We start from the raw sequence: 27,964 nt of genomic DNA, 5'->3' as shown, positions 1-27,964 counted from the left end.
CAGGCGTGGACATGGCAAAACATACGTAACAACATACTCAAAGAATCAATACAACCCGCCTTTCTGTAAGGCTTTCTCAGCAACCTCAAAACATATCTTCCTCTCTGACACAGAGAGAGAGAGAGAGAGAGAGAGAGAGAGAGCAAGTTATTGTGCTCAATGAATCAAGCACATCGATACTGGATACTTCATCTAACGGATTAAAAAACAGAAATTAATTGGTGAGTACAAATGTTTCATACTTTACTGTTACATAATAAACAGTTTACATCAATATTTAAATCAATGCATACTTTGCTAATGTAGTAAATCATATTAAAACTTTTTTTTTTTTACTTTAGTCCATATTTTTGCATATCAGTTTCAATGTTTGTATTTTTAAAGCTGACAATAACCTTTTATTGACCTTTTATTTTATTATTTTGCTCAACCCAAAACATGCTGTGTAAGTGCTAAATCTCATAATTGGTATATTTCATGTGCTGCACATGGCTGTAACTGACATTTCTGTTCCAAAAGAGGAAAAGGAGGTACAGACCAGCTTCACCTCAAAGGAGCAAGTTCTTTACCACGCGTGCACCAAGAATCGACTGCATGCTGTTTCATTTTGTTCACATAATCTATGCACCCAAACCAGTATGCATGCACCAAAACCGCTTTACTCTGCCACAGTCCTCCAGTGTCATACAGGAAACCCTGCGCACTAAGAAGGTGATATTGCTCAACAGAACAGTCTCAACAGATAAGTGTAGGTGACCTGAATGCTGCTTCAAACCAAACATGTGCTGCTCAGAGGTACTTATTCAAAATTAAATGCATTCCAGCACATGAATAACTGATCATTTGGATAGTTAAGATATGTAGTAGAATATAGTGTTGCTAGATGAGAATGAAGCATTTTAAGAAGGAGCTTGATGACTTCCAGTGCATTGTAAGGTATATGGATGATTATAAATGAGCTACAACCAGGCGTGGACATGGCAAAACATACGTAACAACATACTCAAAGAATCAATACAACCCGCCTTTCTGTAAGGCTTTCTCAGCAACCTCAAAACATATCTTCCTCTCTGACACAGAGAGAGAGAGAGAGAGAGAGAGAGAGAGAGCAAGTTATTGTGCTCAATGAATCAAGCACATCGATACTGGATACTTCATCTAACGGATTAAAAAACAGAAATTAATTGGTGAGTACAAATGTTTCATACTTTACTGTTACATAATAAACAGTTTACATCAATATTTAAATCAATGCATACTTTGCTAATGTAGTAAATCATATTAAAACTTTTTTTTTTTTACTTTAGTCCATATTTTTGCATATCAGTTTCAATGTTTGTATTTTTAAAGCTGACAATAACCTTTTATTGACCTTTTATTTTATTATTTTGCTCAACCCAAAACATGCTGTGTAAGTGCTAAATCTCATAATGTAATAAGTGAGATGATCTAAAGATGGTGTCTGTGTAATGTACAGTTTCTGCTGTAATATTATCTGAACCCATTTATGGAGAGGCCATGTCATACTATTTTACTAAGTAAGACTATCCAGCATCTTGCAATTGCACATTAGGTCATCATCTAGCGTAAAACAACATTAACTCATATAATTTGTCCATCAAATATCTGTTAGACTCTTTTAACAATCTGTGCTGCCTCACCCATCGAGGAGTCTGCTTTCACATACGCATCGAATATGCTCAATTCTCTTCATGATTTAAAAATATCTCTAGCATCCTTGACACCCTTTCCTTACTTTGATATGCACATTAAACGTTAATCCATAATTACATTTCCCTAATTATTTTAGCAATTTGAGTCATTATTTAATGTGAGATACAAATATGATCAAATGTTCAAATCATATATAACTAGTGAAACTAATTTTGTTTATTCCTTTGATACTGTGACTTCCTGTCACAGAGTTTCCATCTGAATTGTTTTGACCCCTTCCTCTTTTAACTGGTGTTTAAACTAAAAAGGCACATTAAGATGATCCATTAGCTCTTATTCTCACAGCGCTAGCTGTTAATAGAATTATTTTATAAATGAAGTGTAATTTAAATGGTATTAGCAGAAAGGACTATCACTGAAATAGCATCTAAGCATAATTAGTGCTGTTATCTGTTATTAAAATGTCACATTGACTTATAAAAACAACATTTTTGGTCTTGTCATCTTTAAAGAAACTGATTGATTTAAAAAAGAACTGTCTTTTAAAAACAAAACAAGCTTTGTGAGAGATGCAGGGTAAAATGTCACAAGATAGATCGCATATAGGCTTAGGAACCGGGTCAAAACAGAGCTGAGTGTTAGTAGCTTGTTTCTTTGGACATCAATCTCTTTCAAAATCACAGGCGGAACTGCATATCATCACATCTCCTTAATTATTCTAGTTGTTTTATTTTTTATTTTTTGAAGAGTTCTTGCAATGAGATACACAAACTTATATAACAATAGCATCTGCAGAAATCTGCATTTCCTTCAACTTCAACTGTCACAGAGTTTCCATTTGGATCATTTATGACCCCTTCCTCTTTTAGTGGTGTTTAAACAATGTGATGATGATCCATTATAACAATCAAGCAGCTTCTACTCTAACAAAAGCAGCTCTTATTCTACATTACATCAAAAATCAGTTTGACTGGTCACAAAGGAAGAAACATTAAGTGAATTATCATTAAGCACAATTCCGCATTTTAAAGCTAGTTAGTGTAAGACCATCCCATTTGCTTATAAACGTAAAATCGGCAGTTGTGGTCAGGCTCACATTTCCTAGAGCTTATCTGAGATGGTCTGAAATAGAATCCTAATGTCCTGTATCTGTGAATGATATCACTACAGCTTTAATTTCTGCTGTATGACTAAGAAGACATCACTATGAGTAAATCAAGAGACAGCAGCCCCACATTCTTCCTGGAGAAAGATGACCTGACACAGGAGCAAAGGGAAAAGGCCAAACAGCTGAAGAAATGTGCCTCAAAGGACAAGAGGCCCATGGATTCTAATTACCTGGATGAGACCGATGAGCCTGCACACACAATTAAATTTAACCTACACTTTGACAGGTAAGCTGGCCTCATTAAATCACACTGGTGTGTACGATTAATATAATGTGAGAAATCCTTTCTTTATCAGATACATTCTGCACACAGGGGAATCAGAAAAGTAAAAGAGGAACCAGCTCAGCAGGACAGTGAGAGGTTTACCCTCAAGAGGCTGTTTGATGCCGTGTCCAGTGGCGATGTGTCTAAACTGCAGGGTTTACATCAGTACCTGCACAAAAACATGAAACGGCTCACCGACTCTCAATGTAATTGTATTCAACAACAAATACACAACCGTTTAAATGTTTGGGGTTGATAAGATTTTTGAAAGAAGTCTGCTATGTTCACCAAGGCTGCTTTATTTGATAAAAAATACAGTAAAAACAGTAATACTGTGAAATATTATTACAATTTAAAATAACTTCTATATATTTTAAAATGTAATTTATTCTTGTGATGGCAGATCTGAATTTTTAGCAGTCATCACGCCAGTCTTCAGTGTCACGCGATCCTTCACAAATCATTGTGATATGCTTCTTTAGTGCTCACTGTGCAAACTTATGAAAATCATGACTTTTGATCAATTTAATGTGTCCTTTCTGAATAAATTTATTTATTTCTTTGGTAAATAAATAAATAAATCTTACTGACCCCAAACTTTTGAAGTTTGAAGAGTACTGTGAATTCATGACAGATATTTATTTAATAATGAAACATCTGTTTTTATATCATCTTTAGATAAGTCCAATGGAAAGACAGCCCTGCTGAAAGCACTTTTAAATTTGAGGGAAGGCGAGAATGACACTATTGAACATCTGCTGGAAATTGCAGAGAAACTGGGAGATTTAAAACATTTTGTCAATGCTGCTTACACAGACAGTTTCTACAAAGGTCAGAGCCATAGCTTCATATTACATAATGTTTTTATTAGCGCAATTATTATTAGATCTAGTTTTATATTAGCCAACATTAGTCATTTATTTTTTTATAAATGAACAGAATATTGATCCTATTTAACATGTCCAACCCATCCATTTTTTTATGTTATCGACTGATCTCTTTGAGACAGGTCAGACAGCACTCCATGTGGCAATTGAACGGAGAAGTGCAAAATTTGTACAGATGCTGGTTAAAAAAGGGGCTGACGTCCATGCTAAGGCCTGTGGGAAATTCTTTCAGCCCAATCAAAAAACGTGCTTTTATTTTGGTAGGTCTAAGGGTATGGTTAAACTTTTGCAAGACTACTATAAAGGTCATTCCACGAAATCGGTGCCTTTTCACCTTGGAAAAATAAAAATATAAAATAAGTTTAATCAACATTTTGTAAAAATCCATTAAATGAGGACAGCTTGTGGACAAAAGACAAGAAATTGTATTGTATATCTCAGGCTATATCATTTCTTATTTTATGACTTTTTTCTACCTCATATTTTGACGTTTTTGTCATCCCTGTTACAGACACAATCCTTACTATATACTTTTCATTAGAACTGTGTAACAGTTTTCACATATATGAGGAGTATTTTAGTCTCTCTTTTCACCAGGATTGTTTAAATTGTTTTTCAATCTTATATTTGTCATTCAGATAGAACACCCTATTTTTACAAAAGCGATATTTAAAAAAAGGCTTTGACCAAAAATACAATATAGTTGAAGTTACAATGAAAAAAAAAAAATCTGGAAGTCCATATCAAATATCACTTTTACTATTTTTAAGAAATTAATGTCAGCAACAGGATTGATGTCATAGTTACAGGACTGACCAGAGTAACAGGGATGACAGGACATACATTCTTCGGCATACACTGCACATATTTGTTTACATAATATTATAAAGTTTTCTAATTGCATTATATTGTTTTGCACTTAGCATAGTTGTATTAGTGAAGCATATTACTTTTCTAAGAGATCTAATGTTTATGTGTATTGTGATTAGATCATGTGTCCATGTTTGTCTTCAAATATACTGATCTGGTTCAATTATTATGCAAGATCTTGGGCTGTGTCCGAAATCGCATACTCTCTTTTTTGAATAAGTAATTACTTTGCAACTGCAAAGAGTGTGTTCAATATAGTATGAATGTATGTAGTATGAATGTAATCTACATTCGTCATGTTGTCATTGTCACGTGACCTACCAGCGTCAGTTGCATCGCATCACTGCCATTCATAAATCCTCTCCCGTGGCCTCATGGGATGGAAAAGTGTCCATCTTATGCACACTTCAGAATCATGCCGGAAGTAGTAGGTCATCCGGGTACTTTTTGCCTACTCTTTACTGTGAATTCAGACATGCTTCTTTTGTCGCATTACTGTTTTTTGCCTGTTATATCGTAGGGAAATATGCGATTCTGGATGCAGCCTCAGTCTTCCTATGATCATCTGAAACCAGACCAAGATCTTGTTGCTGAAATGGTTTGACTTTATTTAACCTGGCAGGATTGGGGTGAGTTGGGACCTTTAAAAAAGTTAGCATTTTACACAGATAACCTTTAAAAACAGTGTGGTTAAGGTGACACGTAATCTATGTCATCCCTGTTACCCACATGTCAAAACCTGTTACTCTGAAAAGTAACAGGGCTGACAGTAACAGGTTTGAACAGGTTTGAAGATTTCAAGCTAATTTGATCATTTCTAGCTAATAGGTCAAGGTCACAAAAGGACAGGCTGTACATTTTGAAAGGATATTACTTGTAGATACTGATTATATTAAATTAAATAATTGTTTAAATTTACACTCTGAAAAACGGTAACCGTATTGACATTCAGTCAAACCTCATAAATCATCAAAAATAGAACATCGAAGAGAGAGAAACTTGCTTGTGTTTAAACTGTTGGAATCCTGGTTGAGAGATGATATCACTGGAATGTACCATTATTTACAACGGTTTTTTATTGAGGATAACAGAGCTGACATGAAATCATTGCTCAGCAATGAGACTATACTTGGAACAAAATGCAAATGTGATTTTTGTATTTTGCCTTCAAATTGCCCATATTACTTACCCTTATAAAAATGTTATTTAAATGATCTAAAATAGTATTTAGTTGACTTTAATATTGATGAAAGAATACATAGCATTATAATTTAATTTGAATAATAATTAAATTTTTTTGTTGTTATAGTAATTCTGTGTTTGATTATTGTTGTTTATATTCAAAAGGCACCGATTTCGTGGAATGACCCATAATTCTGATAACAATTTATACAGTAGAAATTCAGCATTTTAAATCCACGTCCTTTTCAAATTCTACTTAATGTTCTCATTGTTACTGACCCACTTTTGTGGGTACCTTACCTGCATCGTTTACAAATTTTGTGCACAGGTGAGCTGCCCTTGTCACTGGCCGCTTGCACTAATCAGCCAGACATTGTGGACTTCCTTATGAACAACCCTTACCAGGCGGTGGATGTCAGGGAGAAGGACTCTCATGGAAACACAGTGCTTCACGCATTAGTGTCCATAGCTGATAACAGTCCTAAAAACACAGAGTTTGTCATCGCCATGTATGACCACATCTTATTCAAAACTGACCACCTTCACCCCAAGATCAAGCTGGAGGATATTGAAAATAATGAAGGACTCACCCCACTCACACTAGCCGCCAAAACAGGAAAACTGGGGGTAGGCCTAAACCTTAATTTTTCTGGTGTTTACTGATTGTTGAATGTCCAAACAATTAATGTTTTGCAAAATACCAGTATTTATTTGAAGCAGTGATTCGTTTTAAGCAGTGTGGATTTCTTAAGTGTCAGTTCTGTTTTCTGTTTTTGGATGTTCCTGATTTTGTGTAGTGAAGTGAAGTGACGTGTGGCCAAGTATGGTGACCCATACTCGGAATTAGTGCTCTGCATTTATCCCATCCAAAGTGCACACACACAGCAGTGAACACACACACACCGTGAACACACACCCGGAGCAGTGGGCAGCCATTTTTGGCTCCTCAGTCGTGGTATTGAAGGTGGAAGAGAGCACTGTACATTCACTCCCCCACGTACAATTCCTGCCGGTACGAGACTCGAACCCGCAACCTTTGGGGTTACGAGTCCGACTCTCTAACCATTAGGCCACGACTTCCCCATTGTAAATGGTTAGTCCTCATGTGATTTGAGATGCTATTTCCCTTCAGCACATGGCATTGAATCAGACACCACACATGATTCATAGTCATGTAGTCTACAGTAATAGTCATGACCTTATTTAACCTAAAGTCATAGTTGTCACAATGTATTTGTTTATTGTATTGCTTTTGTTCTATATTTTAGCTGGTGCTGTTACTGACTTGGCTGATCAATAAAATGAGTGTATTGCCAAAGACAAGTGACTAAATAACACATATTTGACAGTAATTTGACAGATTTCATTGTCATTTGTCAACTAGCTGTTAAAGCACATCGTGCAGCGGGAGTTTAAGTGGCGCCGACATCTGTCACGGAAGATCACGGAGTGGGCCTACGGTCCAGTGTGCTCGTCTCTGTATGACCTCGCCTCTCTCGACACCTATGAGAAGAACTCCGCGCTGGAGATAATCGTTTATGGCAGTGAGATTCCTGTGAGATGACATGCTACTAACGTGAAACTAATTCATTCTAGAATAATTAGACTTTACTTCTTCATTGAAGCAAAATTATAATTTGTAAAGAAACTATATGGATTTTGATAAATGCTGTCATGCTTGGTTATTTGATCTGATTTCAGAATCGCCTCGAGATGCTCAATATTGAGCCCTTCAACCGACTAATTGAAGAGAAGTGGGAGAGATTTGCGAAACGGATGTTCTTGGCGCCGACATCTGTCACGGAAGATCACGGAGTGGGCCTACGGTCCAGTGTGCTCGTCTCTGTATGACCTCGCCTCTCTCGACACCTATGAGAAGAACTCCGCGCTGGAGATAATCATTTATGGCAGTGAGATTCCTGTGAGATGACATGCTGTTTACTTGACATTAAATGCATTAGATTTTACTACTTCATTAAAGCAAAATGTTTCATTATAAAGAAGCTTTATTGATTTTGATAAAAGCTGTTGATAGCAACATGTTATTTGATCTGATTTCAGAATCGCCTCGAGATGCTCCATATTGAGCCATTTAACCGACTAATTGAAGAGAAGTGGGAGAGATTTGCGAAACGGATGTTCTTGTTCAACTTTATTGTTTATGTTATCTACCTTTTCATTTTCACTGCAGTAGCTTATCACCGCGAAGCAGGGAAGGACTTTAACAACAGCCAAGTAAGTATACAGCCCAAAGATGGGGACTACAAAAAGGGTGTGAGATGGGCAGGGGTTTGGCTTTACATCACATTTCATGCTAGACACAAATATTTTTGCCTACATTTTATTGAGAAAATAAAAACAACTTTTCTGGAATATATGCATACTTGCAACTAATTCCAGTTCAATGTCTGATTTAAACTATACTTTATGCATGCTTAGTGTAAATGCTTCACTATTGAATGTTATGTCTCATCCCCACTCTTTTCTTTTCAGTCATTAAAGCCCCCATTTCATTATAAAAATAATAGCCAAGACTACTTGCTTCTGACAGGACACATCATAAGTACCATTGGAGCACTTTACTTCTTTATTAGAGGGGTATGTTCGTTTAAAACAAATTCATATGTAATTTTAATGTACATTTTTTTTTACAGAAATGAATGAATTCCTTTTTCTTTTAAGCTGATAGATTTGTTTAGAAAGCGTCCAGGATTTCAGTCCCTGTTCATAGATGGATACACTGATCAGCTTTTGTGAGTCCTTTGACTCTCTTGTTTAATTTGACTTAATCATTTGCTAATACAGATTAATATGCTTGAAATTACATTCTTTGTCAGTTAAAGGGTTAGGTCACCCAAAAATGAAAATTGGCTTGTGTTTTACTTACCCTCGAAGCATCCTAGGTGTATATGACTTTCTTCTTTCAGACGAATCCAGTCGGAGTTATATTAAAAATGGTCCTGGCTATTCCAAGCTCTATCATTGCAGTCAGCGGGTGTTGCAGTTGAACAGTCCACAAGTCGTCAAATAAAGCGCGCGCATTCATAATAAAACGTGCTTCACACGGCTCCGGGGGTGAATAAAGGCCTCCTGTAGTGAATGCATGCGTTTTTGTAAGAAAAATATCCATATTTCAAACGTAATACACACTTTTATATCACTTCTGGTATCTGTCATATGTGGAAGCCTTTCCGGAGGATGAAGCAGCACATATGTGCAGCGCGCGCGCCTCTGAGATATGCTAGTCTCGCTAGTTTGTTTATAGGAGCAAAGGAAGCAAAGTTTCCTTACTTTAGCAAAGGAAAACCAGTCTCCTCTTGGTTTACATCGAAATCCTCGGACATTTTTCTTTGCAAATCCTCGGTTTGTACTTCTAGTTCATGACCGGCGTTTTGTTTTGTTCTCTCTCCGCGTTCGTCACTAATCACGCAACGCCGACGTACTACGTCATCCGCCGGCAAGGCTTCCGCGTATGACAGAAACCGGAAATGAGAAAGAAGTGTTTATTATTACATTTGAAATATGGATATTTTTCTTACAAAAACACATGGATTCGCTACAGGAGGCCTTTATTTACCCCCCGGAGCCATGTGAAGCACGTTTTATTATGAATGCGCAAGCTTTATTTGACGACTTGTGGACTGTTCAACTGCAACACCCGCTGACTGCAATGATAGAGCTTGGAATAGCCAGGACAATTTTTAATATAACTCCGACTGGATTCGTCTGAAAGAAGAAAGTCATATACACCTAGGATGGCTTGAGGGCGAGTAAAACACAAGCTAATTTTCATTTTTGGGTGAACTAACCCTTTAAGTTTTTGAAATCACTGTATATGCACAACACACAGTTAAATTGCACTACCCAGACTAATTTTTCCTACAGAAACAGTAGTCATTAAATGCATACATTGTTTATTCTTGCATTTTGTTGCATTAGTTTTCTGCAGGCCGTGCTCTTCCTGGTGTGTGCGCTACTGTACTGCTTGGGTCAGGACCAATATGTGGCCTGGCTAGTTTTGTGTCTTGCTTTGAGCTGGGTAAATCTACTCTACTTCTCCAGAGGGTCCAAAAATATGGGAATCTACAGTGTCATGATACAAAAGGTGAGGGATAATTGTTTTTCTTATCCATCATCTTAGAGCGTTAGTAAAGTGTGGTTTGTGTAGCGCTGTGGAAAGATGCTATGCAACACATTTAATGCCTCATTGTAGTGTAGACTAGTCTTCACAGTTCAGGCTTTTTTACTTCATGTTTGTACGACACACTCTCACACTCTTTAATTGTTGTCAGATGGTTCTTGGGGAAATTCATCGATTCCTTGTCGTGTACATGGTCTTCCTCATTGGGTTCTCTACAGGTACCCTTGCATGCATTAATAAATGTCCTTGACTCTTTTATTACAATTCATTTCATATTTATCACAACACAACAAACACTTCCCAATTACACTACTGTTCAAAAGTATGGGGTCAGTAGATTTTTTGAAAGAAAGTAATACTTGTATTCAGCAAGTATGCATTCAGTTTATTAAAATTGATAGTAAAGACTCTTACATAATTACAAAACATTATATTTCAAATAAATGCTGTTCTTTTGAACTTTATATTTTTCAAAGAATCCTGAAAAAATATCACGACTTCCACAAAAATATTAAGTAGCACAACTATTTTCAACATTGATCATAATAATAAATGTAATAAATCAGTAGCCTATATTAGAATATTTCTGAAGGATCATGTGACACTGAAGACTGGAGTAATGGTTGCTGAAAATTCAGCTTTGTCATCACAGGAATACATTACATTTTAAAATATGTTAACATAGAAACACAATATTACTGTTTTACTGATTTGACCAAATAAATGCAGCCTTGGTGAGCATAAGAGACTTCTGTCAAAAACATGAAGAAATCGTACAGACCCCAAATGTTTGAGTGATAGTGTGTGTTAATGATTTGTTTCTTACTCAACAGCCGTGGTAACTCTGCTTGATGAGGAGCCTATCAACGAAGATCAAAGAACAAACATTTCTGAAAAACAATGTAATGACAGTTCTGAAGGACAAACCAAGCAGGACAGTTCTGATGAACATTGTAAGAAGAACTCATTCAAGAGCATCTACTTCACCACTCTGGAGTTGTTCAAGTTTACAATTGGCATGGGAGATCTGGAGTTCACCGATCAATATCAATATACAGAGGTCTTCTATGTGCTGCTAATTCTGTATATAGTGATGACTTACATTTTGATGCTGAACATGCTGATCGCTCTGATGAATCAAAGAGTGGAGGAGATGTCCGTAGAGAGCGCCAGCATCTGGAAACTACAGGTGAAATCAAAGTTAAAGCTAAAGCTGTCTTGTGTCTGAACTTACACTGTAATCACTTGAAATGATACAATGGGGACCTGTTTGCGTAATATATGTAATGGTTTGCAATTTTAGTTGTTCAATCAGGCAATAAATATGATTGTTATTCACAGCGTGCAATCACCACCTTGGACATGGAGTGGATTCTTCCCCAATGTCTGAAGATAAAGCTGCGTTCTGGGCAAGAGAAGGATCTAGGTGGGGGGCAGGAGCCTGATCAACGCTGGTGCTTCAGGTGACCCTGGTGACTTCCACCCGAAACCACAAGATCTGAAGTTTGCATTTGTCTCCCATATGAAAATGGGCAATACATTTTATGTATGCCCAAAGTAAATACATTTACTTTCAAACACATAGAGTGAAACCAATGAGCAACAATTGAAGCATGTGTCCTCTTTCTTTCAGTGTGGAGGAAGTCAACTGGAACCAATGGAACAGAAACCTGGGTGTAATTACCGAGGACCCTGGGAAATGCCTGCCTGTACCTTCCCCAACTGAACTTCAGAGAGGTAGTCGATGTTAAATAAATGTGTGTGTGTGTGTCTGTTTTTTTAATCCTACATCATATCATGTGTATTGGTTACAGAGCCCAGCCAGCGTGGACTCCTGCAAACGTTCAGTAAACGTTGGACACAGAGACAACAACGCAGAGATGTACAGGAGCTGAGTCCTCTAGCTGAGACCTCTAGCTCCGTCTGATGCTTTTATAATCCGTAATCTATTGCAATTATTTTGCAGTTCCCTTTCATTCCAACTGGTGTAGGAATAATTACATATTATGTCTGGTTAAAACTTGACTGTGGTTCATTTAAAGAACAAATACACCTCAATGGTCATTCCTGTTATGCATCATATACATTTTTAAACGAATGTATGTGTTGTTAAGAAAGTATTTATATAAAATAATATACATAACCCCAATGTTTATTAAATTGTGATAAAACAAAACTTATATGATTTACATATTTGGAAATATCCATATTAAAATTTGTGTTTAATTATTTATTCAATACATTAACCCTTAAAAGGGAACATAAAGGTGGGCCTACCCAAGTAGCCTACCTATTTTCCAACACTCAAAAATAATTTCATTTCATGTCTCTTCAGTCATTCAAATGTTTCTATATAGCAGGATTGTGGTTTCGCGTGGTTCTGCTTGTGATTGATGTGGCATAACAGAGACCTACAGTAGGCCTACATCTGACAAGCATCACAGGATGATGCAGTTAAGTTGCAGACACGATTAATCCACTGTGCTTAACATCAGATCGTAGATGGGTCATGTCCTCCGGCTAATACTTCACTGCAGAGCTGAAATTCTGTGACCCTAGATTGTAAATGTCCTGCTGTGCTCTTATGTATAACTAAAATTTACATCCGCACTAGATTTTTTTTTTGTTGATAGAACAGAATATCAACACAGTCAATACAATTACAATACAACATTTTTCAAATGCTAGGGGGAGACATTATTAGACATAAACATTACAGGAATACATTAAGGAATGTACGAGCGTGCAAAATTCGAATAGCTTTTTGTTTCATCGAGGGCAATATAGACTCAATATAATGCTTTACTTCATATTTAAATACTATAAAACCCTAAAAATTTATATTTATGAATATAAAATGTAGCTATTAAAATAATAAAAAAGATATATATAATAATAAAAGAAGTGTGGGTCTGTTTATCTTTTGAGTTTACAATAATGCCAAAAATAATATCTTTCCACTGTAAAGTAACATTTACATCAATATTTCCAACAATAAAATCAAGTACATTTTGCACAAAAAAAAAAGATATAAGTGCAGTGCCAAAATAAATGAAAGAGCTGTCTCTGACCTCTGCTTGCAAAAGCTGCAGCATACATCTATACCTTTTTTTAAATTTACTTAAAGTTTATAAAAAGTTTTTAAAGCAGGGTATATTTTGTGGAGTTTAAAAGATACTTCTTTAACCTTGTTTGTTAAGAGATAGCGATTGTCAGAAGCCAGACTTTTTGTGGCATTTTAACAGAATGAATTCAACTGTACACAAACACACTGTCTTCTCAGAAACTACTGATTGTTGTTTTACTCACTATAGTTAAGCTGTGGTCACTAGACTTTTTGTTCCATTGACTTCCATTCATACACATACACAGCTTTTCTCTTAATGGATGTATAAGCCTTGTAAAGTTGTTGTGAATGATTTATATTGTCAAGTGATATACAAATACATTCTGAATAAAATTCTGCAAAACTGTAAAGCAGAATTGTGTATTCTGGATGTTTAAACCCATGGCCAGAGTCAAAGATATGCTGACCGCTTCATTTTAAGCTATGTACTGGCGGTGTGAAATAATAAGCAGACTCGTGTATGAAAGAATCTGGTAAATCAACAAAAATTGTGAAATTTCTAAATATTTTAAATCAAATGTGACCAAGAGGAACCAGCAGTAGGCAGTACTCAGGGGATGGCTCCCTCTGGTGGTTGGAGGAACGGATGGAGGTCGCAGATGTTACAGAAACCTCCATCCTATCCCTCTTTGTGGCTGTCCCCTTGGTCTGGGTGCAGGTTGATTGGGATGTGCCTGGTGGAAATCCTGAATCAAAGATGGGTCTAAGATGTCCTTGGCAGTCCTATGATCTCATCTAGATCTTAGCCCTCCCAGTCCACCAGGTATTGCAACTGGCCCCCATGACACCTGGAATCAAGGATATCCTTCACCGGATAGGCCAGAGGTCCATCAATCTCAAGTTGTGGAGGGAGTTCCCTCTCCTCAATAGTGGAGGCAGATGCAGGGAAACATGAAAAGAAGGAGAGATACGGTAATGAGCAGAAAGCTCTAGCTTGTAGGTTCCTGGATTTATTTGTCGTAAGATACAAAACGGGCCTACATACCGTGGGTTGAGCTTCCATAACCGCAGATCTCAGGTGGACAACTAGACGTTCTGACCTGGCTGGTAGTTTGAATGAGTACGCCTCCTCTGGTCAGCCTTGATTCTCTGAGCTCTGACTGCCCTCTGCAGCCTCACATGAGTGCTATCCCACACCCAGTCATCCACTGCAGGCACTTAAGATGGTTCTCCAGACCAAGGGAACATGGAAGGCTGATAACCAAAAACACACTGGAAGGGAGTAAATCCTGTAGAAGAGTGAGAGAATTTTGCGTGTATTCTTGATTTAGCCTCTCAACCTGTCCATTAGCGTGGAGATGATAGCCATATGTTAAGCTCACGATTATGTCCAGTTGCTTACAGAAAGCTTGCCATACCCGAGATGTGAACTGTGGCCTCCTTGGTGAAATAAAGCCTGTGTGGTTTCCATTGCTGTAGGTAAACCTTTGAGTGGGATTAGATGACATGCTTTAGAGAAGCGATCAATAATTACCAGAATAGTGGTGTAACCATTGGAACTGAGAAGGTCTGTGATGAAGTCTACAGCCAAATGGGACCAGGGATGCTGAGGAATTGGTATGGGTTCCAGAAGACCAGCCGGAAGTTCCCGGTGTATTTTGGATTAAGCACACACACTGCAAGATTTAACATACACAGTATCATAATTATTAGATTGGGCCACCAGAAGGAGTTACGCAATGGTTCAATTGTCCCTTGAATGCCAGGATGCCCAGAGCTAAGAGATGTGTGAACCTGTTGCATGATTCGTTGGCGTAAAGACCTAGGGACGTAATGCTGGGCAGGTGGACGTTCTGGGATGACTCTGACTGTTGTTGTTTTCACAGTTCCTCAACAAACAGGTACTACAATAACTGAGGGAGGTAGAAAAGGTCCTTGGCAACAGGAGGTTTAATTCAAATCTTGGTGATAGAGCATAAGCTTTACTATTCTTGCTGCCTGGATGATAAATGACCGTAAACTGGAACCTCGTAAAGAACAATGATCAGCCTGACTGTCTTGGGTTAAGACGCTTTGCAGATTTTTGTGATCCGTAATAACTTGAAAAAGATGTCGGGCTCCCTCCAGCCACTGTCTCCATTCCTCGAGTGCTGCTTTTATGGTCCCTTATTACTCACATCATAGATCTTTTCAGCAGCAGTTAACTTTTTAGAGAAGAAAGCACAAGGGAACAATTTACCTGGATTCCCATGTCTCTGAGATAAAACTGCTCCAATACCAAAGTCAGAAGGATCCACTTCGACGATAGGCATCAGGATTTGGATGTTTCAGTATTGGAGCTGAGGTAAAGCTGATTTTTAAGGCATCAAAGGCAGGTTGAGTCCATGACAGTTTCTTTGTTTTTCCCTTGAGTAATGAAATTAGAAGTGCCACGATGGTAGTTACAGACGTTCCTTCTATAGATGTTAGCAAATACTAAGAACCTCTGTAATTCTTTTACTGTGACATGGCCACTCGGTAACTGCCCTGACTTTTGCGGTGTCCATCTCCACTCCTCTGTGACTGATCTTATAGCCCAGGAAGGTTGTGCTTGAGACACGAAATTCACATTTCTCTGCCTTGACATACAAATGGTTAGTCAGTAATCGAGACAGGACAATTCTTACATGAGGGATGTGTTGCTCACTGGTCTTGGTCTCACTGGTAGATCAAAATGTCCACAATGTAGGCAATGACAATGATTTAGAATGTCACAGAAGATCTCATTAATAAAGGATTGGAACACAGCAGGCCATTAGGCATAACCAAGTATTCATAGTGCCCTCTTGTGGTGAGAAAGCCGTCTTCCAATCATCTGCTTCTCTGATTCTGATTAAATTATAAACGCTGCGCAGATCTAATCGGAAACTGCTAATGAATTGGACTCATCTATTTCTCCGACCTCATTGCTGCAAATGGATGCGGTGGTAGCGGTGTCCTGGTGAGCTTAAGTGGTTTCGAACAAGAAATCTGTAGGCTACATATGTGTTTTGTTACACTACTAAAGTGCAGTAATAAAGTTCACTTAAAAGTTCTAACAAACTTTATTGGCTGTTACGGTCGTTATATTTCTTCATAATTCACACGTTAATTTAACCTCAATGGTAGCGAAGTGAATGAGCTTGCTAAGGCTGTCTCAACAAATTAAAAAAGGAGGGGGTTGGTGCTAAACACAGTATGGTAACTGTTGCACAGAAAAAAAAAATACTGAAATGCTGGAAAGTATTTACAAGAACAATATTTCATAACTGCTCTACCACGGCAAGTGGGAGCTGTTAAGAGCAAAAAGAAGAAAAGCACATTTGAAATGGGTCATTATTATGGCAGAAACATGTAGGCCTATGCAATACAATTTTAAAATGTGAATTATGTAGGTCTACAATTACATAGGCCTACATAAAAATATAAACCTTATGTGAATAAGAGGTTGCATTGACTTATTTCTGCTAATCTCCACATTTTTAATGACATCCATCATTTTGAGAGATAAAATGCAAGACAGAAAACCATTTAAACTATATCGCATTTTTACAGAAACAATTACTCTTATTATGTCCTCTCAGAGCCTGCAGGCCGCTGGAGTGAGGTGTATTATTGGCAGTGGCAGCGCTCTGTCATGTAACACAGTTCTGCAACAGGAAGCAGAGAGAGTGTTTCCATTTCATGTAGTCTACGGAAAAGAGTTGCCAAAACTCCAAAATACAACACTTATGATCATGTTTGTCTCTGAGACATCTGACCAACCATGGTAAGGTGTGATGACCTACAATGCTGGTAGAGCTATTTTTTGTATTAAAATTTATAATCACACTTTGTAATTAAGTGTATTTAATTAAAAAAATATATTTTAATACTGTATCATTCATCAATTAAAAAAATCATTATTTTTGACTAACATGGGTCAAATTTATCTATTGTTCATTATGTAACTTGTTGAGTGCATTGTGTTGTAAAATACAAAATATGTATTTTTTTAAGAATATTTCTGAATTCCATTAAATGACTGGACAAAGCCTTGAAATGACAAAATATTGTTTACAATGTTCAGTGGCATTTTTAAATGTTAATAAACAGTTGGAATATATTTATCATCACATTTCATGCAAATCGACTGCATGCTAAGGTTTCATTTTGTTCACGTAATCTATGCACCTAAACCATCATGTATGCACCAAAACCGCTTTACTCTGCCACAGTCCTCCAGTGCCATACAGGAAACTCTGCACGCTAAGAAAGTGAAATTGCTCAACAGAACAGTCTCAACAGATAAGTGTAGGTGACCTGAATGCTGCTTCAAACCAAACATGTGCTGCTCAGGACTTATTCGATATTAAATGCATGCCAGCACATGAATAACTGATCATTTGGATAGTTAAGATATGTAGTATCTTAGCTGAAAACCCATCTCTTTCGAAGCTACTTGACTTCATCATAAAAAAATAAATAAATTAAAAAATTTAAAAAAATTATCTCTATTTATTCCTTCTCTTTCTAGCTTGTACTTATTTGAACAATGTCTAAGAACTTGGTATTACAACCACTTCCTGTCTGTTTGTCTCTTTAAGAAGAATCGCTTTATGTATCCCCCAATTGTAAGTCGCTTTGGATAAAAGCGTCTGCTAAATGACTAAATGTAAATGTAAATGTAGTAGAATATAGTGTTGCTAGATGAGAATGAAGCATTTTAAGAAGGAGCTTGATGACTTCTAGTGCATTGTATATATGGATGATTATAAATGAGCTACAACCAGGCGTGGACATGGCAAAACATACGTAACAACATACTCAAAGAATCAATACAACCCGCCTTTCTGTAAGGCTCTCAGCAACCTCGAAACATCTTGTCCTATCTTCCTCTCTTACACTGAGAGAGAGAGAGAGAGAGCAAGTTATCGTGCTCAAGGAATCAAGCTCATCGATACTGGATACTACAAAAACAGAAATTAATTGGTGAGTACAAATGTTTCATACTTTACTCTTACGTATTAAATAATTTAGGGCAATATTTTTTAAAAATTCAGATTTTGCTAGTGTAGTAAATCATATTAAAACCTGTAAAGTTGGTTTTTGCTGCCAAATGCCTTTGGTTTATTTAATTTTTTGATGTTTTTGTGATCTACTTCAGTCCATTTTGTTGCAGATCAGTTTTAATGTTTGTCTTAAAACTGACAATAACATGCGTGACTGTTTTTGCTCAACCCAAAACATGCTGTGTAAGTGCTAAATCTCATAATGTAATAAGTGAGATGATCTAAAGATGGTGTCTGTGTAATGTACAGTTTCTGCTGTAATATTATCTGAACCCATTTATGGAGAGGCCATGTCATACTATTTTACTAAGTAAGACTATCCAGCATCTTGCAATTGCACATTAGGTCATCATCTAGCGTAAAACAACATTAACTCATATAATTTGTCCATCAAATATCTGTTAGACTCTTTTAACAATCTGTGCTGCCTCACCCATCGAGGAGTCTGCTTTCACATACGCATCGAATATGCTCAATTCTCTTCATGATTTAAAAATATCCCTAGCATCCTTGACACCCTTTCCTTACTTTGAAATGCACATTAAACATTAATCCTTGTTTTGACAAATCTGAATAATGTTCCATGTCTATTGTGGTTGTCTATTGTTTACAGTCTGTGCCTTAAATGAGGAACTGTGACTGGATGCTCTCATGACTACATATTATTATTACACATAATTACATTTCCCTAATGATTTCAGCCATTTGAGTTCTTATTTAATGTGTGATACAAATATGCTCAAATGTTCAAATCATATATATAACTAGCGAAACTAATTTTGTATTTCCTGACTTACTGTCACAGAGTTTCCATCTGAATTCTTTTTGACCCCTTCCTCTTTTAACTGGTGTTTGAACCAAAAAGGCACATTAAGATGATCCATTAGCTCTTATTCTCACAGCGCTAGCTGTTAATAGAATTATTTTATAAACGAAGTGTAATTTAAATGGTCTCAGCAGAAAGGACTATCACTGAAATAGCATCCAAGCATAATTAGTGATGTTATCTGGTATTAAAATGTCACATTAGCTTATAATATTAAAATCTAAACTGATTGATTTAAAAAAGAACTGTCTTTTAAATACAAAACCAGCTTTGTGAGAGATGCATGGTAAAATGTCTCAAGATAGATATGCATATATGCTGAGGAACCCCGTCAAAACAGAGCTGAGTGTTAGTAGCTAATTGTTTCTATGGACATTTATCAATTTTTGACCTTACACTACATGATTACCCAAAGACAGTGTAATGCAATTTCTTAATGCAGGATTACTATTTCCTCTCACTGCCATTTAGAGAATGTAATTGTATATGAAGCCATCTACAAAGAGGCTAAGTTATAATATTTTACAGTACAGAACATCCAATGCATCGGATACTGCATTTTGCCTGAAATGTATTTCCATATATTCCCTGGAGGGGATCATATAGCATGTAACAGCATGAAGAGTTATCAATAATTCAGTTAGCAAGGGTCTATTAGAGTCTGCAACTATTTGCACCATCTCTACTTGCACATATAAACTGAAATGGTTTACTTTTTTGTTTGTTTCTCTTTCTTCTGTATCTTTGAAAACCTCTTTTGGCATGTAAATGAATCCGTGTTTTTGCTTTGATAATGGATTTATTGTGTATCAAAGATAACCACAGATCCATTAGATGGTTTATATAGGCCTATGTGGTCTTATGATCATAACTGCATATCATCACATCTCCATAATTATTCTAGCTGTTTTTATGAAGAGCTCTAGCAATGAGATACATATAAACGTAAGCCATATATAACAGTAGAGGTAGTTCTGCCTTTCCTTCAACTTCAACTGTGTCAGACTTTTGGACCTATGTGACAATGGAACATAATCTAGTTTGATTATGTTCCATTGATGTCACCTGTGTTCCCCTGATTGCCCTGTGTTTAAAAGTCCTAGTCTGTTCAGCTTGTGTTTGTCAGGTCTATTTGTTTCTACGTGTGTTTGCCCAGCTCCTATTGTGAATTATCCCGTGTTTTCGTCATTAAAGACTGTGAATGCTACTCCATGTCTCCTACGTTCTACCCGCAGCAGCGTAACGTGACAGAAGACCAGACCCAAAAACAGTTACCTCCGTGTTTTCTCCTCCGTTTGTTTACTCGTTTTTCTCTCAGTGTTTTTGTTTCCGTTGTGTTTCTTCTTCTATGGATGTGGATGCCCTTCTTCGCCCAGAGTACCTCCTCCTCCTGCTGGAGCAGGGGGACCGATTTCTCGAGGACCACACGAGACTGTTCCTGCTCTTAGCAAACACCACCAGCTACCCGGATGACGCGCTCTGTGCGTTCTATGATGCGAGTCTAAAAATCGCATGCAGAGCGCCGTCGTCCGAGGATGGTCCTCGAGAGGACTTCGCCGTCTTTGTGGAGTGGATACTGGTGAGACACCGATCCACTCCCGACCCAGTGCCCAGCCCACCATCTGCCCGCGGTGCGGAGCATCAGCCCGAGCCCACCGATGACGGAGAGCCTAATCCCGCCGCGATCAATGAGCCAGCGCAACGCCGAGCGACTGAGCGGAGGATCGCCCCGGAGATAGAGCCGAACCCGTCAGACCAGGTGCGAGAGCTGGCGAGAATGTCCGCCACAAGGGAGAAAGCCGCGGATGGTGTGAGCCGCTGTCATCTGGCAGCCCCTCTGCTCGCCCTCAGCCCACCATCATTACGGTGCGAGCTCCGCGGGTCTGCCATCCTCCAGCGTCGCCATGACTGGAGAATCCCTCACCTTCGCCTCCAGCCTCCGAGGCCTGGACTCCGCCTCGGCCCCTAGCTCCCTCGCCTCCACCGTCACCCGTCGATCCACCAGCTGCACCGGGCTCCCTCGTCCCTCCGGCTCGTCAGATCCACTCCAGACCCAGTGCCCAGCCCACCATCTCCCCGCGGTGCGGAGCATCAGCCCGAGCCCACCGATGACGGAGAGCCTAATCCCGCCGCGATCAATGAGCCAGCGCAACGCCGAGCGACTGAGCGGAGGATCGCCCCGGAGATAGAGCCGAACCCGTCAGACCAGGTGCGAGAGCTGGCGAGAATGTCCGCCACAAGGGAGAAAGCCGCGGATGGTGTGAGCGCGGAGAGGAGCTCCGCCCCTGCACCGCGGCGCCGTGACATCAGTCAAGGTGTGGGAGCCGGCAACAACGCCTGCCATGAGGGAGAAAGCCACAAACGGTGTGAGCGCGGAGAGGAGCTCCGCCTCCTGCACCGCGGCTGAGGGTGAGCTGAGTATGGCGCGGCGAATGTGCCACACCGAAGAGGAGAAGGCTCCAGTCCCCGAATCCAGTCCAGAGCGCCCTCCAGTGCCCACTCCTCGAAAGCGCCCTCAAGTGTCTGCTTCTCCAGAGCGCCATCCTGTTCCCGTGTTCAGCCTAGAGGAATGCCTGCCCTCCCACCCGCTCCTGCTTCCTCCACCGCTGTCGTCTAGCCCACCATCATTACGGTGCGAGCTCCGCGGGTCTGCCATCCTCCAGCGTCGCCATGACTGGAGAATCCCTCACCTTCGCCTCCAGCCTCCGAGGCCTGGACTCCGCCTCGGCCCCTAGCTCCCTCGCCTCCACCGTCACCCGTCGATCCACCAGCTGCACCGGGCTCCCTCGTCCCTCCGGCTCCGCCTTGGTCGGGCGTCGACCCGCCGTCGACTCAGGACTCCGCTCCTCCGGCTGCACATCGTTGCTCCGTCCCACCAGCTCTATTGGGCTCCTTCCTCCCGCCAGCTCCACCTTGCCCCCCGGAATTCCTCCACCCCCTGCTCCGCCGCCGTTGGTCGGCCCCCTGGAGTCAGCGGCCATTCCTCCTCCCTCCGTCGGCTCCACCGCGGGTCGACATTATGACTGTGGTCTGGGTCCAGCTGGGCTCCTCCTGCTCCAAGCCCCTGCTGTCTCCTCCCTCCTTTGTCGCCTCCCTGGTCTCTGTCTGCCGGCCCCCTCCCGGGTGTCCGTCCTCCTCCTGAGCCTCCTCCCAAGCTCCCACCTATGCCTCCCTCTGTTGTTGTTATGGTGTGAGGACGCACCTTCGGGGAGGGGGTGAAATGTCAGACTTTTGGACCTGTTTTGCCCCCGTAGTCCTTCCTGTGTTTCCTTATTTGGTCATGTTCCTGTCCTCGTCTAGTTTGATTATGTTCCATTGATGTCACCTGTGTTCCCGATTGCCCTGTGTTTAAAAGTCCTAGTCTGTTCAGTTTGTGTTTGTCAGGTCTACTTGTTTCTACGTGTGTTTGCCCAGCTCCTATTGTGGATTATCCCATGTTTTCGTCATTAAAGACTGTGAATGCTACTCCCTGTCTCCTACGATCTTCCCGCAGCAGGGTAACGTGACAAACAATCAAGCAGCTTCTACTCTTACAAAAGCAGCTCTTATTCTACATTATATCAAAAATCTATTTGACTGGTCACAAAGTTAGAAACATTAGTAATTATCATTAAGCACAATTCCTCATTTTAAAGCTAGTTAGTGTAAGAATGTCCCATTTGCTTATAAATGTAAAATCGCTAATTGTGGTCAGGCTCACATTTCCTAGACCTTATTTGTATGAAATAGAATCCTAATGTCCTGTATCTGTGAATTATATCACTACAGCTTTAATTTCTGCTGTATGACTAAGAAGACATCACTATGAGTAAATCAAGAGACAGCAGCCCCACATTCTTCCTGGAGAAAGATGACCTGACACAGGAGCAAAGGGAAAAGGCCAAACAGTTGAAGAAATGTGCCTCAAAGGACAAGAGGCCCATGGATTCTAATTACCTGGATGAGACCGATGAGCCTGCACACACAATTAAATTTAACCTACACTTTGACAGGTAAGCTGGCCTCATTAAATCACACTGGTGTGTACGATTAATATAATGTGAGAAATCCTTTCTTTATCAGATACATTCTGCACACAGGGGAATCAGAAAAGTAAAAGAGGAACCAGCTCAGCAGGACAGTGAGAGGTTTACCCTCAAGAGGCTGTTTGATGCCGTGTCCAGTGGCGATGTGTCTAAACTGCAGGGTTTACATCAGTACCTGCACAAAAACATGAAACGGCTCACCGACTCTCAATGTAATTGTATTCAACAACAAATACACAACCGTTTAAATGTTTGGGGTTGGTAAGTAAAAACAGTAATATTGTGAAACATTATTACAATTTAAAATAACTGTTCTATTTTAAAATGTTATTTATTCCTGTGATGGCAAAGCTGAAGTTTCTAATTCTAATATGCTTATTTAGTGCTCACTGTGCAAACTGTGAAAACCATGACTTTTGATCAATTTAATGTGTTCTTGCTGATTAAAAGTATTGATTTATTTGAAAAAAAAAAAAAAATCTTACTGACCCCAAACTTTTGAATGGTATAGTCTACAAAGAATTCACAGAAGAGTACTGTGAATTCATGACAGATATTTATTAAATAATGAAACATCTGTTTTTATATCATCTTTAGATAAGTCCAATGGAAAGACAGCCCTGCTGAAAGCACTTTTAAATTTGAGGGAAGGCGAGAATGACACTATTGAACATCTGCTGGAAATTGCAGAGAAACTGGGAGATTTAAAACATTTTGTCAATGCTGCTTACACAGACAGTTTCTACAAAGGTCAGAGCCATAGCTTCATATTACATAATGTTTTTATTAGCGCAATTATTATCAGAGGTATATACGAGCCTAAAACCTTATATTAGTAATTTCTTTTTTTATAAATCAACAATATTGATCATATTTAACAGGTTGTCCAACCTACCCATTTTACAATGTTATCGACTGATCTCTTTGAGACAGGTCAGACAGCACTACATGTTGCAACTGAACGGAGAAGTGCAAAATTTGTACAGATGCTGGTTAAAAAAGGGGCTGATGTCCATGCTAAAGCCTGTGGGAAATTCTTTCAGCCCAATCAAGAAACATGCTTCTATTTTGGTAGGTCTAAGGGTATGGTTAAACTTTTGCAATATTGATATAATTTATACAGTAGAAATGCTGCATTTTAAATGCAAGTCATTTTCAAAATCTACTTAATGTTCCCAATGTTACTTACCCATTTTTGTGGGGTCCTGGGCTTACCTGCGTTGTTTACAAATTTTGTGCTCAGGTGAGCTGCCCTTGTCACTGGCCGCTTGAGTGTGTTCAATATAGTATGAATGTATGTAGTATGAATGTAATCTACATTCGTCATGTTGTCATTGTCACGTGACCTACCAGCGTCAGTTGCATCGCATCACTGCCATTCATAAATCCTCTCCCGTGGCCTCATGGGATGGAAAAGTGTCCATCTTATGCACACTTCAGAATCATGCCGGAAGTAGTAGGTCATCCGGGTACTTTTTGCCTACTCTTTACTGTGAATTCAGACATGCTTCTTTTGTCGCATTACTGTTTTTTGCCTGTTATATCGTAGGGAAATATGCGATTCTGGATGCAGCCTCAGTCTTCCTATGATCATCTGAAACCAGACCAAGATCTTGTTGCTGAAATGGTTTGACTTTATTTAACCTGGCAGGATTGGGGTGAGTTGGGACCTTTAAAAAAGTTAGCATTTTACACAGATAACCTTTAAAAACAGTGTGGTTAAGGTGACACGTAATCTATGTCATCCCTGTTACCCACATGTCAAAACCTGTTACTCTGAAAAGTAACAGGGCTGACAGTAACAGGTTTGAACAGGTTTGAAGATTTCAAGCTAATTTGATCATTTCTAGCTAATAGGTCAAGGTCACAAAAGGACAGGCTGTACATTTTGAAAGGATATTACTTGTAGATACTGATTATATTAAATTAAATAATTGTTTAAATTTACACTCTGAAAAACGGTAACCGTATTGACATTCAGTCAAACCTCATAAATCATCAAAAATAGAACATCGAAGAGAGAGAAACTTGCTTGTGTTTAAACTGTTGGAATCCTGGTTGAGAGATGATATCACTGGAATGTACCATTATTTACAACGGTTTTTTATTGAGGATAACAGAGCTGACATGAAATCATTGCTCAGCAATGAGACTATACTTGGAACAAAATGCAAATGTGATTTTTGTATTTTGCCTTCAAATTGCCCATATTACTTACCCTTATAAAAATGTTATTTAAATGATCTAAAATAGTATTTAGTTGACTTTAATATTGATGAAAGAATACATAGCATTATAATTTAATTTGAATAATAATTAAATTTTTTTGTTGTTATAGTAATTCTGTGTTTGATTATTGTTGTTTATATTCAAAAGGCACCGATTTCGTGGAATGACCCATAATTCTGATAACAATTTATACAGTAGAAATTCAGCATTTTAAATCCACGTCCTTTTCAAATTCTACTTAATGTTCTCATTGTTACTGACCCACTTTTGTGGGTACCTTACCTGCATCGTTTACAAATTTTGTGCACAGGTGAGCTGCCCTTGTCACTGGCCGCTTGCACTAATCAGCCAGACATTGTGGACTTCCTTATGAACAACCCTTACCAGGCGGTGGATGTCAGGGAGAAGGACTCTCATGGAAACACAGTGCTTCACGCATTAGTATCCATAGCTGATAACAGTCCTGAAAACACAGAGTTTGTCATCGCCATGTATGACCACATCTTAATCAAAGCTGACCACCTTCACCCCAAGATCAAGCTGGAGGATATTGAAAATAATGAAGGACTCACCCCACTCACACTAGCCGCCAAAACAGGAAAACTGGGGGTAGGCCTAAACCTTAATTTTTCTGGTGTTTACTGATTGTTTAATGTCCAAACAATTAATGTTTTGCAAAATACCAGTATTTATTTGAAGCAGTGATTCGTTTGAAGCAGTGTGTATTTCTTAAGTGTCAGTTCTGTTTTCTGTTTTTGGATGTTCCTGATTTTGTGTATGATTAGTCCTCATGTGATGTGAGATGTTATTTCCCTTCAGCACATGGCATTAAATCAGACACCACACTGATTCATCATAGGGCATCTTTACACAGCTGAGTTAAGGCTTCTCTGTGCCTGCTCAAAATTCAGTGTTAAGACACAATGTTGCATAAAAGCCTGACTAAATTATGCCAGCTCAGACCCACATCAGCTCCTAGTATTAAGGTATACAGTTGTAATCGCTGCATTTCTGCCACCTCTGAGCAGCTTTAAAAGAGTCTGTATAAAGACACACACGTTACTTCAGAAGCACTACTGTGCCACCTTAACAGTGTAAAATTTTTCATAAGTCATGTAGTGTACAGTGACAGTCATCTGATGCTGTTGCTGGCTTGGCTGATTACTAAAATCAGTGCATTGCCAAAGACAAGGGACTAAACAGAACGTTTGTCAATCATTTGTAATTAGTATATTTTGTAAAGAGCCTTCAGATTTCATTGTCATTTGTCAATTAGCTGTTAAAGCACATCGTGCAGCGGGAGTTTAAGGGGCGCCGACATCTGTCACGGAAGATCACGGAGTGGGCCTACGGTCCAGTGTGCTCGTCTCTGTATGACCTCGCCTCTCTCGACACCTATGAGAAGAACTCCGCGCTGGAGATAATCGTTTATGGCAGTGAGATTCCTGTGAGATGACATGCTACTAATGTGATACTAATTCATTCTAGAATCTAAAATGTATTATTAGACTTTACTACTCCATTGAAGCAAAATGTTTCATTTTAAAAAAGTTGATAGCAACATGTTATTTGATCTGATTTCAGAATCGCCTCGAGATGCTCCATATTGAGCCATTTAACCGACTAATTGAAGAGAAGTGGGAGAGATTTGCGAAACGGATGTTCTTGTTCAACTTTATCGTTTATGTTATCTACCTTTTCATCTTAACTGCAGTAGCTTATCACCGCGAAGCAGGGAAGGACTTTAACAACAACAGCCAAGTAGGTACCCTTACCCAAAAGAAGTATACTTCAAGTTTATTTTAAGTATATTTAAGTAAAGTTCAAGTATATTTTTAAGTATACTTCACGTAGTAAGTATACAAATACAGAGAAAATAAAAGTAATTTTAGGGAAAATATGCATAATGACATTAACCAGACAACGAACCTTTTCCAGTTCAGTGTCTAATTCAAACCTATGCTTAAATGTGTCTTTTTTAATGATTCATTATTTGATCCCCACCAGAGTTAATTTTGACAGCAAATTTTCATTTAGTTTTAGTCATGGTCTTTTGACTAAAATGCCATTTAGTTTTAGTCATATTTTAGTAATCTGAATTGCTTTTAGTTTTAGTCTAGTTTTAGTCGACTAAATATAAGATTTTAGTCGACTAAATCTACAGTAAATTTAGCCAGCTAAAATCTAAAGGGTTTAATTACAGTGCATTATTAAGCATTTCTCTAAACGTTACAAACTCATTACATAGGTTTGATATAAAGGTTTTACCATGATGGACACCGATTTAACTGCGGTGACACAACATGCCTTTATGTTCAAATTAAATAAACCCACTGCTCATAAAGAACAAGAACATGGTCTTCTTTTTAATGAAATACCAATGGTTATATAGGCTAATTATGAATTCTTTATAGCAACTTGTTTATCATATTCTTCATTTTTTCAAGCAGACATATTTATTTCTATAAATAAATTTAGATTAATCTTTAGGGCTACTAAAGTTTTTCAGTCAAGAGCAGTGCGTGATTTTCTGTCTTTCTGTTGTTGCTTGATTAACATCA

General features: G+C 38.7%; 2 protein-coding genes across 4 annotated transcripts in view; both read left to right on the top strand.

The window, feature by feature from the left end:
* The first annotated feature begins 773 nt into the window (after positions 1-773).
* LOC107680837 (transient receptor potential cation channel subfamily V member 1-like) lies at positions 774-13,057 on the top strand. 2 transcript variants are annotated; one of them, XM_016476891.1, is made up of 16 exons: positions 774-1,187; positions 2,845-3,068; positions 3,156-3,313; positions 3,786-3,938; positions 4,117-4,254; positions 6,375-6,673; positions 7,431-7,601; positions 8,108-8,281; positions 8,540-8,644; positions 8,729-8,799; positions 9,986-10,151; positions 10,339-10,405; positions 11,021-11,376; positions 11,529-11,650; positions 11,821-11,924; positions 12,002-13,057. In XM_016476891.1, exons 2-16 carry the CDS (start codon positions 2,881-2,883, stop codon positions 12,112-12,114), a joined length of 2,385 nt encoding a protein of 794 aa, XP_016332377.1. In that variant the 5' UTR covers positions 774-1,187; positions 2,845-2,880; the 3' UTR covers positions 12,115-13,057. The 2 variants fall into 2 exon arrangements, with proteins under 2 accessions (XP_016332377.1, XP_016332386.1); XM_016476900.1 differs by lacking the exons at positions 774-1,187; positions 7,431-7,601 and having other exon boundaries at positions 2,808-3,068.
* Positions 13,058-17,917: 4,860 nt separating this feature from the next.
* LOC107680853 (transient receptor potential cation channel subfamily V member 1-like) overlaps positions 17,918-27,964 on the top strand; it is a 13,695-nt gene continuing 3,648 nt past the window's right edge. Inside the window, exons 1-8 of one of the 2 annotated variants that reach the window (XM_016476909.1) lie at positions 17,918-18,243; positions 22,918-23,141; positions 23,229-23,386; positions 23,772-23,924; positions 24,108-24,245; positions 25,714-26,012; positions 26,680-26,850; positions 26,988-27,164. In XM_016476909.1, the coding sequence (XP_016332395.1) occupies positions 22,954-23,141; positions 23,229-23,386; positions 23,772-23,924; positions 24,108-24,245; positions 25,714-26,012; positions 26,680-26,850; positions 26,988-27,164 (1,284 nt within the window). In that variant the 5' untranslated portion in view covers positions 17,918-18,243; positions 22,918-22,953. Of the gene's footprint in view, positions 18,244-22,761; positions 23,142-23,228; positions 23,387-23,771; positions 23,925-24,107; positions 24,246-25,713; positions 26,013-26,679; positions 26,851-26,987; positions 27,165-27,964 lie in introns of those variants that run through there. The other variant, XM_016476917.1, reaches the window with a different exon arrangement.

Source organism: Sinocyclocheilus anshuiensis, unplaced genomic scaffold (genome assembly GCF_001515605.1).
Source record: "Sinocyclocheilus anshuiensis isolate Anshui unplaced genomic scaffold, SAMN03320099.WGS_v1.1 scaffold697, whole genome shotgun sequence".
NCBI classification, from domain to species: domain Eukaryota; kingdom Metazoa; phylum Chordata; class Actinopteri; order Cypriniformes; family Cyprinidae; genus Sinocyclocheilus; species Sinocyclocheilus anshuiensis.
This window is presented reverse-complemented; position numbering and strand designations above follow the sequence as displayed.

Bases quoted from the DNA above. Each gene is read 5' to 3' on its own strand.
- LOC107680837 (XM_016476891.1), top strand. From the start codon at position 2,881: ATGAGTAAATCAAGAGACAGCAGCCCCACATTCTTCCTGGAGAAAGAT. The intron at 6,674-7,430 runs GTAGGCCTAAAC...TTTGTCAACTAG, and splicing joins CCAAAACAGGAAAACTGGGG to CTGTTAAAGCACATCGTGCA. The intron at 8,282-8,539 runs GTAAGTATACAG...TTTTCTTTTCAG, and splicing joins AGGACTTTAACAACAGCCAA to TCATTAAAGCCCCCATTTCA.